Source organism: Setaria italica, chromosome IX, assembly GCF_000263155.2.
Source record: "Setaria italica strain Yugu1 chromosome IX, Setaria_italica_v2.0, whole genome shotgun sequence".
Taxonomy (NCBI): domain Eukaryota; kingdom Viridiplantae; phylum Streptophyta; class Magnoliopsida; order Poales; family Poaceae; genus Setaria; species Setaria italica.
In genome coordinates, this window is record NC_028458.1 from 9225132 (window position 1) to 9239852 (window position 14721).

The 14721-nt window shown below is 49.0% G+C and overlaps 1 protein-coding gene, 1 long non-coding RNA gene and 1 other non-coding gene across 3 annotated transcripts; all 3 read left to right on the forward strand.

Moving 5' to 3' along the window:
* The first annotated feature begins 1196 nt into the window (after positions 1 to 1196).
* Positions 1197 to 2247, forward strand: LOC105913631. Its single transcript, XR_001163077.2, has 2 exons — positions 1197 to 1662; positions 1896 to 2247. It is a non-coding gene; the product is annotated as an uncharacterized LOC105913631 (long non-coding RNA).
* Positions 2248 to 5947: 3700 nt separating this feature from the next.
* LOC101769727 (pyruvate kinase isozyme A, chloroplastic) lies at positions 5948 to 10896 on the forward strand. The gene is made up of 7 exons (XM_004982145.3): positions 5948 to 6496; positions 7906 to 7993; positions 8080 to 8270; positions 8752 to 8870; positions 9459 to 9702; positions 9998 to 10232; positions 10311 to 10896. The coding sequence occupies exons 1-7, from the start codon at positions 6071 to 6073 to the stop codon at positions 10643 to 10645; spliced, it is 1638 nt and encodes a 545-aa protein (XP_004982202.1). The 5' UTR covers positions 5948 to 6070; the 3' UTR covers positions 10646 to 10896.
* Positions 10897 to 12522: 1626 nt separating this feature from the next.
* TRNAT-AGU lies at positions 12523 to 12596 on the forward strand. Its single transcript has one exon. It is a non-coding gene; the product is annotated as a tRNA-Thr (tRNA).
* The last annotated feature ends 2125 nt before the right edge of the window (positions 12597 to 14721 follow it).

Consider the following 14721-nt stretch of genomic DNA (forward strand, 5'->3'; position numbering starts at 1 on the left):
CCGCCGCCGCTGCAGCTGCGGCTCGCCGCGCGGGCGAGCGCGCGGGCGAGCGCGCGGGCGCGCAGGCCGGCGGGGAAGCAGCTGCCGCCGCCGCAGCCGCCGCCGCCGCCGCCGCCGCCGCCGCCGCCGCCGCCGCCGCCGCCCTCTACCCGACGCCTCCTGCCCCTGGTTTTCAACCGGGGGTGGGGGGGACTGCTGCCCCTGTTTTTACAGGGGTGGCAGCTGCTCCTGTGGGGGGAGGGGCTGCTCGCCTACCTTTCCCCGCCCCGCCTCCTCTACCACCTCCGGATGGGAACCTCGCGACAGCCCTCGTCGCTGCCCGGGCTGCCGCTGCCGAGGGACAGGCGCGCCTGCGCGCGGCAGCCCTGGCCTGGGAGCGGGAGCGGGATGCGGCCGACATCTTGGCCCGTCAGATCGCCGAGGCGGAGCAGCTCCTCACGATGTCCCACGACAGCACGGCCACCTCCTCCGGCTCCGGTGCTCCCCGTCCGCCTGTGGTGGCCTGGACCGATCCGGCCGATCCACTTGTCGCACAGCTCCACTACCAGGCCGGGGGTGTCCAGAACATCAAGAGCTTGGTCCCCGTCGTCCTCGACCCTGAGTCGCCCTCCTACGCCCGCTGGCGGGACATGGTCCTGCTCATTCTCCGCCGTTACGCCCTCGACGACCACGTCCTCACCGACACCTTCCCTGCGGCCCGGACAGCTGCGTGGGTTCGCCTCGACAGCATCGTCCTGTCGTGGATCCTGGGGACCATCTCCCTCGACCTCCACGATCTCGTCCGCGGCACCCCCGACACCACCGCCCGCCGGGCCTGGCTGGCGCTCGAGGGTCAGTTCCTGGGCAACGCCGAAGCCCGGGCCCTTCGTCTCGATGCGAGCTTCCGCACCTTCGTCCAGGGCGACCTCTCCGTTGGTGAGTTCTGCCGGAAGATGAAGACCATGGCGGACTCCCTCGGGGACCTTGGCTGGGCCGTGGAGGACCGGATCTTGGTTCTCAACGTTCTTCGCGGCCTCAGCGACCGCTACGCCCACCTCCGCACCTGGATCACCCGGCAGCGACCTTTCCCCACCTTCCTCCAGGTCCGGGATGATCTTGTCATGGAGGAGCTTACTCAGGGCATCCAGCCCGGGTCCCTTCCTGCGCCGGGGTCCGCGTCTTCCTCGACCGCGCTTGCTGTGACTCCACCGCCACGACCCTCCGCTTCGCCACCGTCGTCCCTTCTTGGTCCCCCCCCTCCTGGGCCGAGCGGGGGTGGGGGGGGCCGTGGCGGCCGCCGTCGCCGTGGTGGGGGACGTGGTGGGGGGCGCGGTGGGGGCACACCGGCGGGCACACCGACGCCTCCACGGGGTTCTCCCTGGCCGTCCTTTACCCACCCATGGTCAGGGCGCATCTCTATGTGGCCTTTCCAGGCCACCGGCGAGCCTCGTCCACCGGCCGCCATGCTCGCTGGCGCTGTCCCAGCTGCTCAGTTCGCGTCGCCGTGGGCTCCTCCTCAGTTTGCGTCGCCGTGGGCTCCTCCTCCCGGGGCCTCGCCTGGGCCTGTCGGATGGGACCCGACTGCCTTGGCACGCTCCTTCGGCACCATGGCCCTGACTCCTCCAGTCGGTCAGGACTGGATCGCAGACTCGGGTGCCACTTTCCATACTACACCCGACCCTGGTATACTCACTTCCGTTCACCCTCCTTCTTCCTCCCACCCCTCGTCCATCATGGTCGCAAATGGTTCTTGTCTTCCTGTCACCTCCGTGGGTACTGCTCACACTCCCGGTTCTTTTCGAGTTTCTGATGTTCTTGTTGCTCCCTCCATGGTTCACAACCTTCTTTCTATTCGCCGTTTTACCACTGACAATTCCTGTTCTGTTGAATTTGACTCTTCTGGTCTTACTGTGAAGGATGTGGCTACCCGGCGACCTCTTCTCCGCTGTGACAGCACCGGGCCCCTTTACTCCCTCCGATTTCCTGCGTCCACTTCTTCCGCTTCGCCCTCCGCTTCTTCAGCCGCTTTTGCTACCACAGCTTCTTCCACTACATGGCACCGGCGTCTTGGTCATCCTGGCCGTGCTGTCCTGACACAGCTTAGTCATAATTCCGATATACCACGTACTCGGGCTCCTGATGAGCACCTGTGTCAGGCGTGCCAACTGGGCCGTCATGTTCGACTTCCTTTTCCTACCTCTTCTTCACATGCGACCCATGTATTCGACCTTGTACATTGCGATCTATGGACATCTCCTGTTCTAAGCATTTCTGGCTACAAGTACTATCTTATTGTGGTTGATGATTTCTCTCATTATTCTTGGACTTTTCCCTTGCGTGCCAAGTCTGATACTTTTCCCACACTTCTCCACTTCTTCGCTTGGGTGTCCACTCAGTTCGGTCTCACCATCAAGGCCGTCCAGTGTGACAACGGCCGCGAGTTTGATAACACCACCTCACGTGCCTTCTTCCTCTCTCACGGCGTGCACTTACGCATGTCGTGTCCCTATACCTCCTCCCAGAACGGTAAGGCTGAACGCATGATTCGTACCACGAACGACACCATGCGCTCTCTTCTGTTCCAGTCTTCTCTCCCTGCCCCTTTTTGGGCTGAGAGTCTTCACACCTCCACCTATCTCCTTAACCGCCTACCTTCTGTTGCCTGCCCCGCTCCCACTCCACACCACGCTCTCTTCGGTACCTCCCCCCGTTACGATCACCTTCGGGTCTTCGGGTGTGCGTGTTATCCTAACACCGCAGCCACCGCTCCTCATAAGCTGGCTCCCCGTTCGACTCAGTGTGTCTTCCTCGGGTACTCCCCGGATCACAAGGGGTACCGTTGCTTTGACCTCTCTTCTCGGCGGGTCCTCATCTCTCGCCACGTGGTGTTTGACGAGTCCGTCTTCCCTTACTCCACCACCACCCCACCTTCTTCCACCTCCGACCCTGATCTCTCCTCCCTGTTTCCCACTGACCCGGTGGACCAGCCACCGCTACCATTCTGTCCTGCAGGTACTGCTCCACCGTGGTTCTCCTCGGGCTCGACGTCCACCGGTACTGTCCCTGACCCTGCGCCCAGCACGGGTTCGACGGTGCCGGCCTCTGGTGCTGCTTCTTCCCCTTCGCCCTGCGCGGGACCGGTGGCACCGCCCGCAGCACCTGCTGTCCGGTTTGCGCAGCCCGTCCGCGTCTACCAGCGCCGGGCGCGGCCGGCTCCACTGGACCTGCAGCCGGCCCCGCCACCGCCGTCGCCACCTCAGTCATCGCCGGTGGACTCTTCTCCGCCGGCGACGCCTACACCACCTCCACCGGCCCCGACTGCCCGTGTCGCGCCGACGGTGTACCATCCGCCTCTCCTACACCGACACCCGAGTCACGTTCACCCTATGGTGACGCGACTTGCGGCTGGTACCCTGCAGCCCCGGGCTCTTTCAGCGATGCCCGGCGCGCCGCAGGTTTCTCCTGTACCCTCCTCCGTCCGCGGCGCCCTGTCGGATCCTCACTGGCGCCGCGCGATGGAAGAGGAGTACGCGGCGCTCCTCGCCAACCAGACTTGGGATCTGGTGCCCCGTCCGCCTGGCTCCAACGTCGTCACCGGCAAGTGGATCTGGACTCACAAGCGGCGGGCTGATGGTACTCTTGAGCGGTACAAGGCTCGCTGGGTTCTCCGGGGTTTCACTCAGCGCCCTGGTGTCGACTACGACGAGACGTTCAGTCCGGTGGTCAAGCCAGCTACTGTCCGGACTGTTCTCTCACTGGCTCTCTCCCGCTCCTGGCCCGTGCATCAGCTCGACGTCAAGAACGCCTTCCTGCACGGCACTCTGACTGAGACTGTTTACTGCAGCCAGCCAGCGGGGTTTGTTGACTCTTCTCGGCCTGATATGGTTTGCCGGCTCAACAAGTCACTTTATGGCCTCAAGCAGGCCCCTCGAGCTTGGTATTCGAGGTTTGCTGCCTACCTCCTGACGCTGGGCTTTGTGGAGGCCAAGTCCGATACTTCGCTGTTCATTTATCACCATGGAGCTGAGACTGCTTATCTACTGCTCTATGTTGATGACATTGTCCTCACTGCCTCCAGTCCGTCCCTCCTACGGCGGATCATCACCTCGCTTCAGCAGGAGTTCGCTATGAAGGATCTGGGTGTGCTCCATCATTTTCTTGGGGTCACTGTTGAGCCTCGTCAGGCCGGCCTCTTTCTTCACCAGCGGCAGTATACTCTTGATATCCTGGAGCGAGCTGGGATGACTGACTGCAAGCCCTGCTCCACTCCAGTTGATACTCAGGCCAAGTTGTCAGAGGCCGCCGGCACTCCTGTGACAGATGCTACTGCATACCGGAGTCTGGCTGGGGCCCTTCAGTACCTCACCTTCACCAGGCCAGATATCACTTATGCAGTTCAGCAGATTTGCCTTCACATGCATGATCCCCGAGAGCCCCATCTCACTGCTCTGAAGCGCTTACTCCGTTACCTCCGGGGCACTGTGGACTACGGCCTCCTTCTTCACCGGTCTCCCTCCACTGAGCTTGTTGTCTACACCGACGCTGACTGGGCCGGGTGTCCGGACACTAGGCGCTCTACCTCCGGCTACGCCGTCTTTTTGGGCGGCAACCTGGTGTCCTGGTCGTCCAAGCGTCAGCCGGTGGTCTCCCGCTCCAGTGCCGAGGCGGAGTACCGCGCTGTCGCTAACGGCGTGGCTGAGGCATCCTGGCTTCGGCAGCTCCTTGTCGAGCTCCACACTCCTTCTTCCCGGAGCACTCTTGTCTACTGCGACAACGTCAGTGCGGTGTACCTCTCCACCAACCCTGTTCAGCACCAGCGGACCAAGCATGTGGAGATTGACCTTCACTTCGTCCGGGATCGGGTCGCCATCGGCGATGTTCGGGTCCTCCACGTCCCGACCACCTCTCAGTTTGCTGACATCTTCACCAAGGGCCTCTCGTCACCCGCCTTCACCGAGTTTCGCTCCAGCCTCAACATCACCTGTGGCTAGTTGCGTCTTGGGGGGGCTTGTGTGTGTGCCTTTCTTTTCATGTCCAGTCTGCAACTCCGCTGCGTCGGTAGTTCAGACTGCGGGGGAGTGTTGGTGTACTATGTGTATTAGGGCCCAATAGGCCCATGTAAGACATCTACATAGCTACCCTCTAGGGTTAGCCCATAATCTATCTATTACCTTATAGTAATGTCACCTTAAGAGAAGAAGCGTGTGTGCATTACAGTTTACAGCACAATAACCTTAGCCCAGACCAAGTTTCTAAACTGACGTAGAACTAGAACGAAATTCAAATCTGAAATTAAGGGCCAACGTCAATTCCATTTCCTTTTTAATTTTTTTTGAGAGGAACGTTAATTCTGTTTATGACTCACCTGTGTGTCGATTGATGCACTTTTCGGTACTTTTACTGTTCTCCATAACATATATAGTCAAACATTTTTATATGTTTACTGCATGTCCAATCCGTTTCAATTATCTCAAACACTACCCATGACGACTTATCTGGAAGTGTAATTGGAGATGATGAGGATGATGAAAATTAACTCAGGTAACTAAATCTTATTCTACCAGTTGTGTCTTGCGATTATATTGCCTTCAGTCTTTGATCTTCAGCCCAAGTTTTTTTTTTGGCATTTAGCTCTGCTACTGTCCTGAGTCCAATTGTCTAACTATTCATACGTTGTGAAATCCTGAGTTCAATTCTATAAGTCTATACATTCTCTGTACTACTTCAAATATGAATTAGCTCAAGCTTTGCCCAAATCAAATCTGCTGAAATCTTATGCTTTTTAAAAATAATTATAAACAACCGGAGAACCCAACAAGAGGCGGGAAAGCAAATAAAGAACTCAAACACCAGCTAGCCCCACGGACCCCACACGCCAGGGGGTATGCTGGCCAATCAGCAGCTACCAGCTACATTGGACCCACATGTCATTGCCTACAATCCTTCCGCAAGCAGCAGCAGGCAGCACAGGTACCTCGCAGAAGCAGTCTTCCCTCGCATCATCCGCCGGCCCACCAGTCCACCACCTCCGCCTCCTCCTCTGCCCCTCCGCCGCCTCGTCCCCGACAAGGCCCCGTAAACCCTAACCCTAATGGCCTCCGCCGGGACCACCAGGCCCTCCCCCTACCTTGTCGCCGGTTCCTCCCCGGCGGCCCGCCGCCACGTGGCCGCCCACCGGATCCGCGCCTTGGCGGCGGGGACGACAGGGGAGGCGGCGATGGACGTGGTGTCGGAGGCGGAGCTGCGGGAGAAGGGTTTCATGGGGATGCGGAAGACGAAGCTGGTGTGCACGGTGGGGCCCGCCTGCTTGGAGGCGCTGCCGGCGCTGGCGCGCGGCGGGATGCGCGTGGCGCGGGTCAACCTCTGCCACGGCGGCCGCGAGTGGCACCGCGCCGCCATGCGCGCCGTGCGGAGGCTCAACGAGGAGGAAGGGTTCTGCGTCTCGCTCATGGTCGACACCGAGGGCTCCCAGCTCCTCGTCGCGGACCACGGAGGCGCCACCTCCGTCAAGGCCGAGGTACGTCCCTGTCTGCTATCATGCATTACTTTTCTTCTGGTTATTGGCTTATTGCACTGTGTTATCAAGGTCCCGGGGGGGGGGGGGGGGACATCTGGTCATGATGTTGAACTCGCGTCATCTAGGGGATTAGGGACACGATATCTGTATCTGTTGCTGTGGAGCTATCTAGCTGTGCAGTGAACCGGTTGTAAGTATTATCATACTGCTTTAAATAGCTCGGCCGCATCCAATTTTGTGTTCGCTCGTGACAGGAGAACTGCCATTTTGTGTTTAATGGCATTGATCTGATGGAACCCATACTCATTTTAGTGTGATTAGATAGAATGGAATTATCCTGTTTGGATGGGATGATCAGTGTTGTAGGATATTTTGTGATTGTTTTGCTTGCTACATGATGAGAAACCGATAATGTTATAATTTGAGATTTCTCATGTTTTAATTATTTTGATGTATGATTGGATCTGGTTGTTGGTGCACTTGATGTACAAGAATCAATGCTGGCTGATCCTATTTTAAACATAATAAAAGGATTCTTTTTTTGTGCCTGTTTAGTAATGAGATACCTGGACTATGACTGATTGGCTTGATTTTGTAATAGATGGAGTGTCAAGCGAAATATTGTAATTGTGCTGAGGTGCTTTCATGTTCTTTAGGAGTAATATTTCTTATGGCTTCATATATATTAGTCTAATATATTGGTCCGCCTTCCCGTCATCTTGATCTGCGTGTCAGATGTGTCTGTGTCTGAATCATGGCAACTAGTGGGGAAACAGCAACCTGCTGGATACATGTACTTGTTACGATTGATGTTGCGACAACAACAACTTGATTGTTCACTGCAATGGCACAAATGCCAGTCCTGTAATCATTTGGTCTTAGTATATATCCTTAGCTGTCAGGTTGTATCTATGTGCATGCGGGTTAGTATTAAGCTATGGAATTGCCTGGAATACTTGATCTTTGGTAATTCAAATATGGGGGTGGTGAAAGCATGTTGAGCAGTTCTTACCTATAGGCTATATGGCAAAATTAATGCAGCTGTATCCAGAGTGTGCTGCTTTTCAGTCCTTAAAAGAACTAGCATGATTTTACTTCAATTACTACCAAGATATATAGGAGTTTTATCATTATCATTATGTGTCGCGATATTGACATTGTGGTAAACTAAATAAAGTATTGAAGTAAGCAGACTGACTTATGAGGGACTTGTCCCTAAACTATATAACCATGCACCCATTAAGGTTTTTTTAAGTGATATGCTTCATTGATACGCCATCATCTTGGTTTGTGAATCTTTTAAGCGGTAGTACAACACTCAATAGTTGTATATCTTTGTATCTGTAGTGGTATCCTGTATCTTCTGGAAATGTCATGCTAGGTCTTACTCTTTCCTTGATATATTGCAGGATGAATCAGAGTGGCTATTTACAAGTAAAAAGACTGATGAAGCCCATCCATACACGATGCATGTGAATTTCGAGAAGTTTTCTGATGGTCTGAAGATGAGGCTTTCGTTGTTGGCTGTCCATTCTGAGTTCTACACATTGCTCATGAAACAAATAATTTTCTTCAAATTTCAGGCATTCTGGTTGGTGATGAGCTTGTAATAGACGGTGGAATGGCAACATTTGAAGTTACTAAGAAAATTGGAAATGATTTGCGCTGTAAGTGCACAGACCCAGGTTTGCTTCTTCCTCGAGCCAAGTTATCATTCTGGAGGAACGGAAAATTAGTTGAAAGGAACTTTGGCCTTCCTACATTGTCAGCAAAGGTTAATTTATTTGAACATAGTTCTCTAATGTATTTCAATTTTGTAGTTCCCTTCTAAAGCAGCATTTTTCTTCGCCTATTAAGGATGTATCAATTATCCATGGATCAATCTTGAGTTATACTCCCTCCATCCCAAATTATAAGTCATTCCAAGAATCTTGGAGAGTCAAAGTATATCAAGTTTGACCAAATTTATATGATAATATAATAATATTTATGATGTCAACTAAGTATCATTAGGTTCTTCATCAATTATATTTTCATAGTATACCTATTTGATGTCATAAATCTTTATAATTTTCTCTATAATTTTGGTCAAACTTGAGATGCTTTGACTCTCCAAGATTCTTGGAATGACTTATAATTTGGAATGGAGGGAGTATGTTTGATTGTGCTTCCTAGATCAATCATTTTGAGTTTTGACGTGATGAAATTTCTGGCTGTGTATGTCCTGCTTGCTGACTGCTTGCATTATCTTGTAGGATTGGGCAGATATCGAATTTCTGATAGCAGAAGGAGTTGATTGCATTGCTCTATCTTTTGTAAAAGATGATAATGATATAAAGCAGTTGAAGGCTTACTTGTCCAGAAGATCATTAGAGTGAGTATATAATTGCCATGTGAAGTCATTTATTGTTTTTCTTAATATAACTTGCTGCACACTTCTAAAAATGTTGATAGAGTTTTGTAGTTGTAGTTCAAGAAATATATATGTTATGTGCATGCTGAAGGGAGAAATGTTGTTGTGAATTCAAAATAAAGAAAAAGTCAACTTCACTTTGCTTATGATGAGAGAATAGAGTGCGAAATTAAAATCTAATCAAAAAAATTGTAGAACTTACCAGCAGCTGGGATCTCAACTGTGTAGCCATTGATATTACAACTTCAAATAAGTACTTGATCCATTTTATATGTAGCGAGCACTTCATCTAATCTGGAAAATGTGAAGATGGAAGCAACATAGTTTAAAAATATGCGAGTGTACCAATTTTGTATCTCTTTCCTCTGATACTAAGTTACTAATTTGTTTGTGTTATACATACTTAGCAAGTGAAACAATCTCTTTAATAAAAACTACAAGGTATGGTTTTAGAATTTAGATTTAGCTTACGTGCTGTAGTGATATTATATTACTTTTAATTATGTTAATTTGAAGCTGCCAGTCTTATGCATTATGGTTGTATAACAGGCACATCAAAATTTTTGCGAAGATAGAGAGTCTGGAGTCTCTCAAGAACCTGAAAGACATCATAGTAGCATCTGATGGAGTTATGGTAGCACGTGGGGATCTTGGAGTTCAGATTCCTCTGGAACAGATCCCAGCCATCCAAGAGTCAATTGTTACTCTATGTAGACACCTGAACAAGCCTGTGATAGTTGCTTCTCAGCTTCTAGAATCAATGGTTGAATATCCAACACCAACTCGAGCTGAGGTAACCTAACTATTGTACTTCAGAAGAATCATATATATCAAAACATGTTTCATTTCATCCATTTTTCCCCTTCATCAGTCCACGTGTCTGAACCTTGAACTAGGTTTAGATCCCTAATGTTATTACTATTATTGATGCCTTTTTACATTCCATTTAAGTTTTCTTTTTGTTGGTGGCTCATGTTGGGTATCATATCTCTAGCGTACCCAGCTTGCTTGGGACTGAAAGGCTTTGTTCTTATATGTAACTTTGTAACTATTTACCGTGCAATGACTTGTCTCTGTACTTTATGAAGGTGGCTGATGTTTCGGAAGCAGTGCGGCAATATGCAGATGCTGTGATGCTATCTGCAGAGTCAGCTATAGGTGCATATCCCCAGAAAGCTCTATCTGTCCTTTGTGCAGCCAGTGAGAGGATGGAATGTTGGAGCCGTGAGGAGAACATGCAGAAACTTCTTCCACAACACCAGCTTGCAATTGCTCTGCCTGACCGAATCTCAGAGCAAATTTGCAACAGTGCTGTGGAAATGGGTAATCTATTATTTCCTTGTTTAAAACATGGTAAACAATATTTTCTCTTTTGTTCTCACAACGTTACTTTTTCGGCAGCAAACAACCTTGCTGTGGATGCTATATTTGTTTACACAAAGCATGGTCACATGGCATCGCTTCTATCACGCAACCGGCCAAACCCTCCCATATTTGCATTCACTGATGATGCCAATTCAAGAAAGAGCATGAACGTCTACTGGGGCGTTATTCCGCTGCATCTACCGTTATCAGATAGCATGGAAGATAACTTCAAGAAAACCATCAGCCTCATGAAGTCAAAGGGTTCTGTGAAACCTGGAGACACGATCTTGCTGGTCTCAGACTCCGATCTAAACCGACCTTGTGCTGCCGCCTCTGTGTTCCAATCCATCCAGGTCCGGTTAGTGGAGTAAACTAGACAAAATAGCTGTTCCAGGATATTGATTGCTTTTTACAGTACAGGGCTTGCTGCAAATGTATTACTGTACCAAACTGCATAACTTTTATGCCCTCCGTTCTTAAATTTATAACACATACATTTAAGACCGGGGGGGAGTACATTTGTTCCTGAATTACATGTCCCCATTCTTCAATAAGGAGTTATCTGACTGTTATATAGTACATGAAAAATGATTAGTTACCTTTGTGTGTTGAAGACTCTTTATTCCTCATTGTTAAAAGATAGTTGAAAGGGGTATTAACGTTGGAGGTGTATGGTCAGCATTCTACTAAGGGGTTTGCAATCACAAATGGATGCTAATGGATTACATGCTCAAGCAAGGGTGATAATATTTTTCGCTATGTACGGAGTATATGCAAATGTGCAAAGCCAATGGAAACATCGAAAGTTTGAGTGCAAACTATCTTGGCAGACTGGAAGTACGTATGTAATTGTTGCTCCCCGCATGGATATTGTAGTGAACAAATCTAACGTTAGGATTTATTGTCCGGAACTTCAGTTTGATGCTAATTATCTATACCTAATATATTATCTATACCTAATATTAAAGTGTCGTTTCTTCCAACTATCGTGGTTGCTCACTTTTTTCACTTTTTTCTAATCAACCTGCAGGCCTTCTATCATCCAACTATCGTGGTTGCTCACTTTTTCTAATCAACCTGCAGGCCTTCTATCATCCAAAAAACCGGACTAAGGTATATTAAAGTGTCGTTTCTTCCAACTATCGTGGTTGCTCACTTTTTTCACTTTTTTCTAATCAACCTGCAGACCTTCTATCATCCAACTATCGTGGTTGCTCACTTTTTCTAATCAACCTGCAGGCCTTCTATCATCCAAAAAACCGGACTAAAACCCTGTGTTTGAACCCCAAAACCGGTGAAAAGCGGGGTCTCCCAGCAAATTGGGACTACCCGGCGCCTGAAACCCAAGAAAATTGACCCCGAAAAGGGTGCGGCAGGGATTTGAACTAGCACACCTGAACCACCACAAGAAGGATTCCCACCACTAGACCTATGTCGTGCTTTTGTATTGAAGCACACTAGACGTCTAATATATCAAACTCTTTTTTTTTTCTTTTTTCCCTCCACTTCCTCTCTTCCACCCAAATTGTTTGTTTCTCCCTATCTGGTCAAAAAATAAGATAAAGATATAAAACGAGTATTTGGTAGAAGGAAATATTATTATGTAAAAATGTATAAATTTTCTAGCAAACATGTAAAGATTCATTGAGTACAATAAAAAAATATAATGGTAGAAACAAATAATGCAATTAGTATTTCATCGTAGAAACATTGTGAGAGAAGGATGGAGTTGAAAGATGGATAGACACATAGGGATGGCAAAGAGCAATCCCGAACCTAACAAGTGTTGAGGCACGCAAGCAGCCCGGATCCACCATCCCACCGCCTTACCTCTGTCATATCATGTGCTCTATCATCGAGTACTATTGTACAAAGCAGGGAGATGCGTGTGATTTGTCGGTGAGGGCCGTTATGCGCGTGAGATCTCGTGAGGAGAGAAGGTGAAGTTGACAAGCTGCTGGGATCTTGTAAACTCGTGCCAACTATGAGAGATATGCAAAGTGTGGGGCGAGGAGTGACAAGGCATGTATGGTGAGAGTAAGATGAGAGAGAATATATAGACAATAGCATAGATAAAGTGATTTATCCGTAGTAACGCATGAACACATTTGCCAGTGAATTTTTACATTTTTAGGTAATAAAATCTGTCTCGGTTCAATTTCAATGCTTAGAGCTGTGGGTGTACATAGTTCGGTCAGCCGAGTATAGATACAGTTAATTTCATAAAACCGAACCGCTGAGCATCCAAGCTTTCGTAGCTCAGTTGGTTAGAGCACCCGTTTAGTAAGCGGGAGGTCTTGAGTTCGACTCTCAACGAAAGCATATATAGTCATTTGTTTTTCTTTTTTCTTTTTTTATTTGCTTTTAAACTACTGCTAGTGCTACCGTGTTAGCGGTAGGTACCTGCAGGCAAGGGTAAGCTACTGCTAGTGCATTCATCCGATGGATTGTACATTTTGTATTTGGAGAGATTATCTTTTGCCCTTCTGAGCAACACTATGGTGGAGATACTTTACACGAACTCTGCCACTGCAAATACACAAGTGCCGTATTCTCTTCGCGGGTGAAATTACACAAGCGCATTTGACTCCGATGCTTGTTCCTCCATGAAAAGCGCAAGCATAAAGCATAACTTTTTCTTTTTATTTGGGTGTCTCTGACAGTTATTTGTACATGCAGGTAACAGAATAAGTGAGTAACCACTTCTTGTGCATTCATACGGTGGATAGTTCCTATACTTGTACAGTTTTGTACATGGTGAGAGTACCTTTAGCCCTTCGAAAGCTAAGTAAAATCATTGTTCATTCTGTGTTGTGGTCTAGCTTCTCCCGATGTCGGATCCCAACAAGCAGTACTTTACATATGAACTCAGTAAATACTCACATGCCGTATCCTCTTCGCAGGTGAAATACACAAGCGATCTAACTCGGATGCCTGTTCATCCATGAAACTGCAAAGCGTGGTAATGACGAAGATGCTTGCTGCTGTACAGTTGCAGTTGCAAGACGATGCATCTGCAGTTGCAGTTGATGAGTGGGTGCTTGGGAGGACATCAGTGACCAAGTGACCAAATAAATGAACATGCTAGCTGCAGTCTAATTGCAGACGCATCAACCACTGCATCTGACCTGATCTGAAATCAGGTGCATTCATGTTTGAGATCGAGGACGGCATGGTCGGTTCAGTCAGCTCATCTGCAGGAACTTTGGTCCAAAATAGCTAGTTGCCGTGTTACAAAACCGCCAATCAGCTGAGATCTAAACTCGCTTGTTAGGGGGTATACGAGATACTAAATTTTAGAAGTGTCACATCGAATGTTCGGATACTAATTAGAAGGACTAAACATGAGCTAATTATAAAACTAATTGCAGAACTCCTATACTAATTCGCGAGACAAATCTATTAAGCTTAATTAATCCATCATTAGCAAATGGTTACTGTAGCACCACATTGTCAAATCATGGACTAATTAGGCTTAATAAATTCGTCTCACGAATTAGACTCAATCTGTGCAATTAGTTTTGTAATTAGATTATATTTAATACTTCTAATTAGTATCAAACATCTGATGTGATAGGTACTTAAAATTTAGAACGGTGTAGCCAAACACCCTTAAGGCCATGTTTAGTTACTCCCAACTTCCAACTTTGACACTATGCAAAAAGAAGATTCCCCATCACATCAAACTTGCGGTACATGCATGGAGTACTAAATGTAGATGAAATTAAAAAGTAATTGCACAGTTTTGTTGTACTTTGCGAGACGAATCTTTTGAGCCTAATTAGTCAATATTTGGACAATAATTCACAAATACAAACGAAACGCTACAGTGTGCTACAACCTCCCAAATTCGCCAACTAAACAAGGCCAGTAGCTGAGCTAGCACGCCCCCACAGTGCACTGACAGGACACTGCGTCGTCTGACGCCCCACAGTTTTGCCTGCTTGGCCAGACGTGCGTCCAGAGAGTCGAGACCGGTCGATGCATGGGCCACCACTGCAATGAGTCTCCGCCTCTTGACCTGTTGCTGTTGGCGCTTGTAGCATCGGCCGCAGGACAACATCAGTGGCCGGGCGCTGCCCCCATATGAACGTGGAACATGCAGGATCAAGTCCTGAGAACCCACTCGCCTCTGCCTGCCGGGGACAGCAACACCATGATGGTTGAGTTTCAGAACAGGCACGCTGGATGCTACAGGCAGCAGCCACCCGTGAAGACGCATCTCTGGCGTTCACATGTATACAAGAATCATGTCCAAAGCGTACGTGCAGACAAGTATAGAGATTTTGGAGAAATCATAGGGATGAAATCCGAGAGCTGTTCCTGTCAGTGTCAGCGGAGAACACTGGAAAGAACGTGCGCATCGCGTCTTGTCTCGCAGGCACATGTATAGAGCCGGCCAAGGCGGCTAGGCCAGCCAATCCGCCGCGAAAACGAAGGGCTGCAC

Excerpts from the sequence above, each read along its gene's own strand:
- LOC101769727 (XM_004982145.3), top strand. The coding sequence starts at position 6,071 with ATGGCCTCCGCCGGGACCACCAGGCCCTCCCCCTACCTTGTCGCCGGT. Across the intron at positions 6,497-7,905 it reads CCACCTCCGTCAAGGCCGAG|GATGAATCAGAGTGGCTATT; the intron begins GTACGTCCCTGT and ends GATATATTGCAG. Across the intron at positions 9,703-9,997 it reads CAACACCAACTCGAGCTGAG|GTGGCTGATGTTTCGGAAGC; the intron begins GTAACCTAACTA and ends TACTTTATGAAG.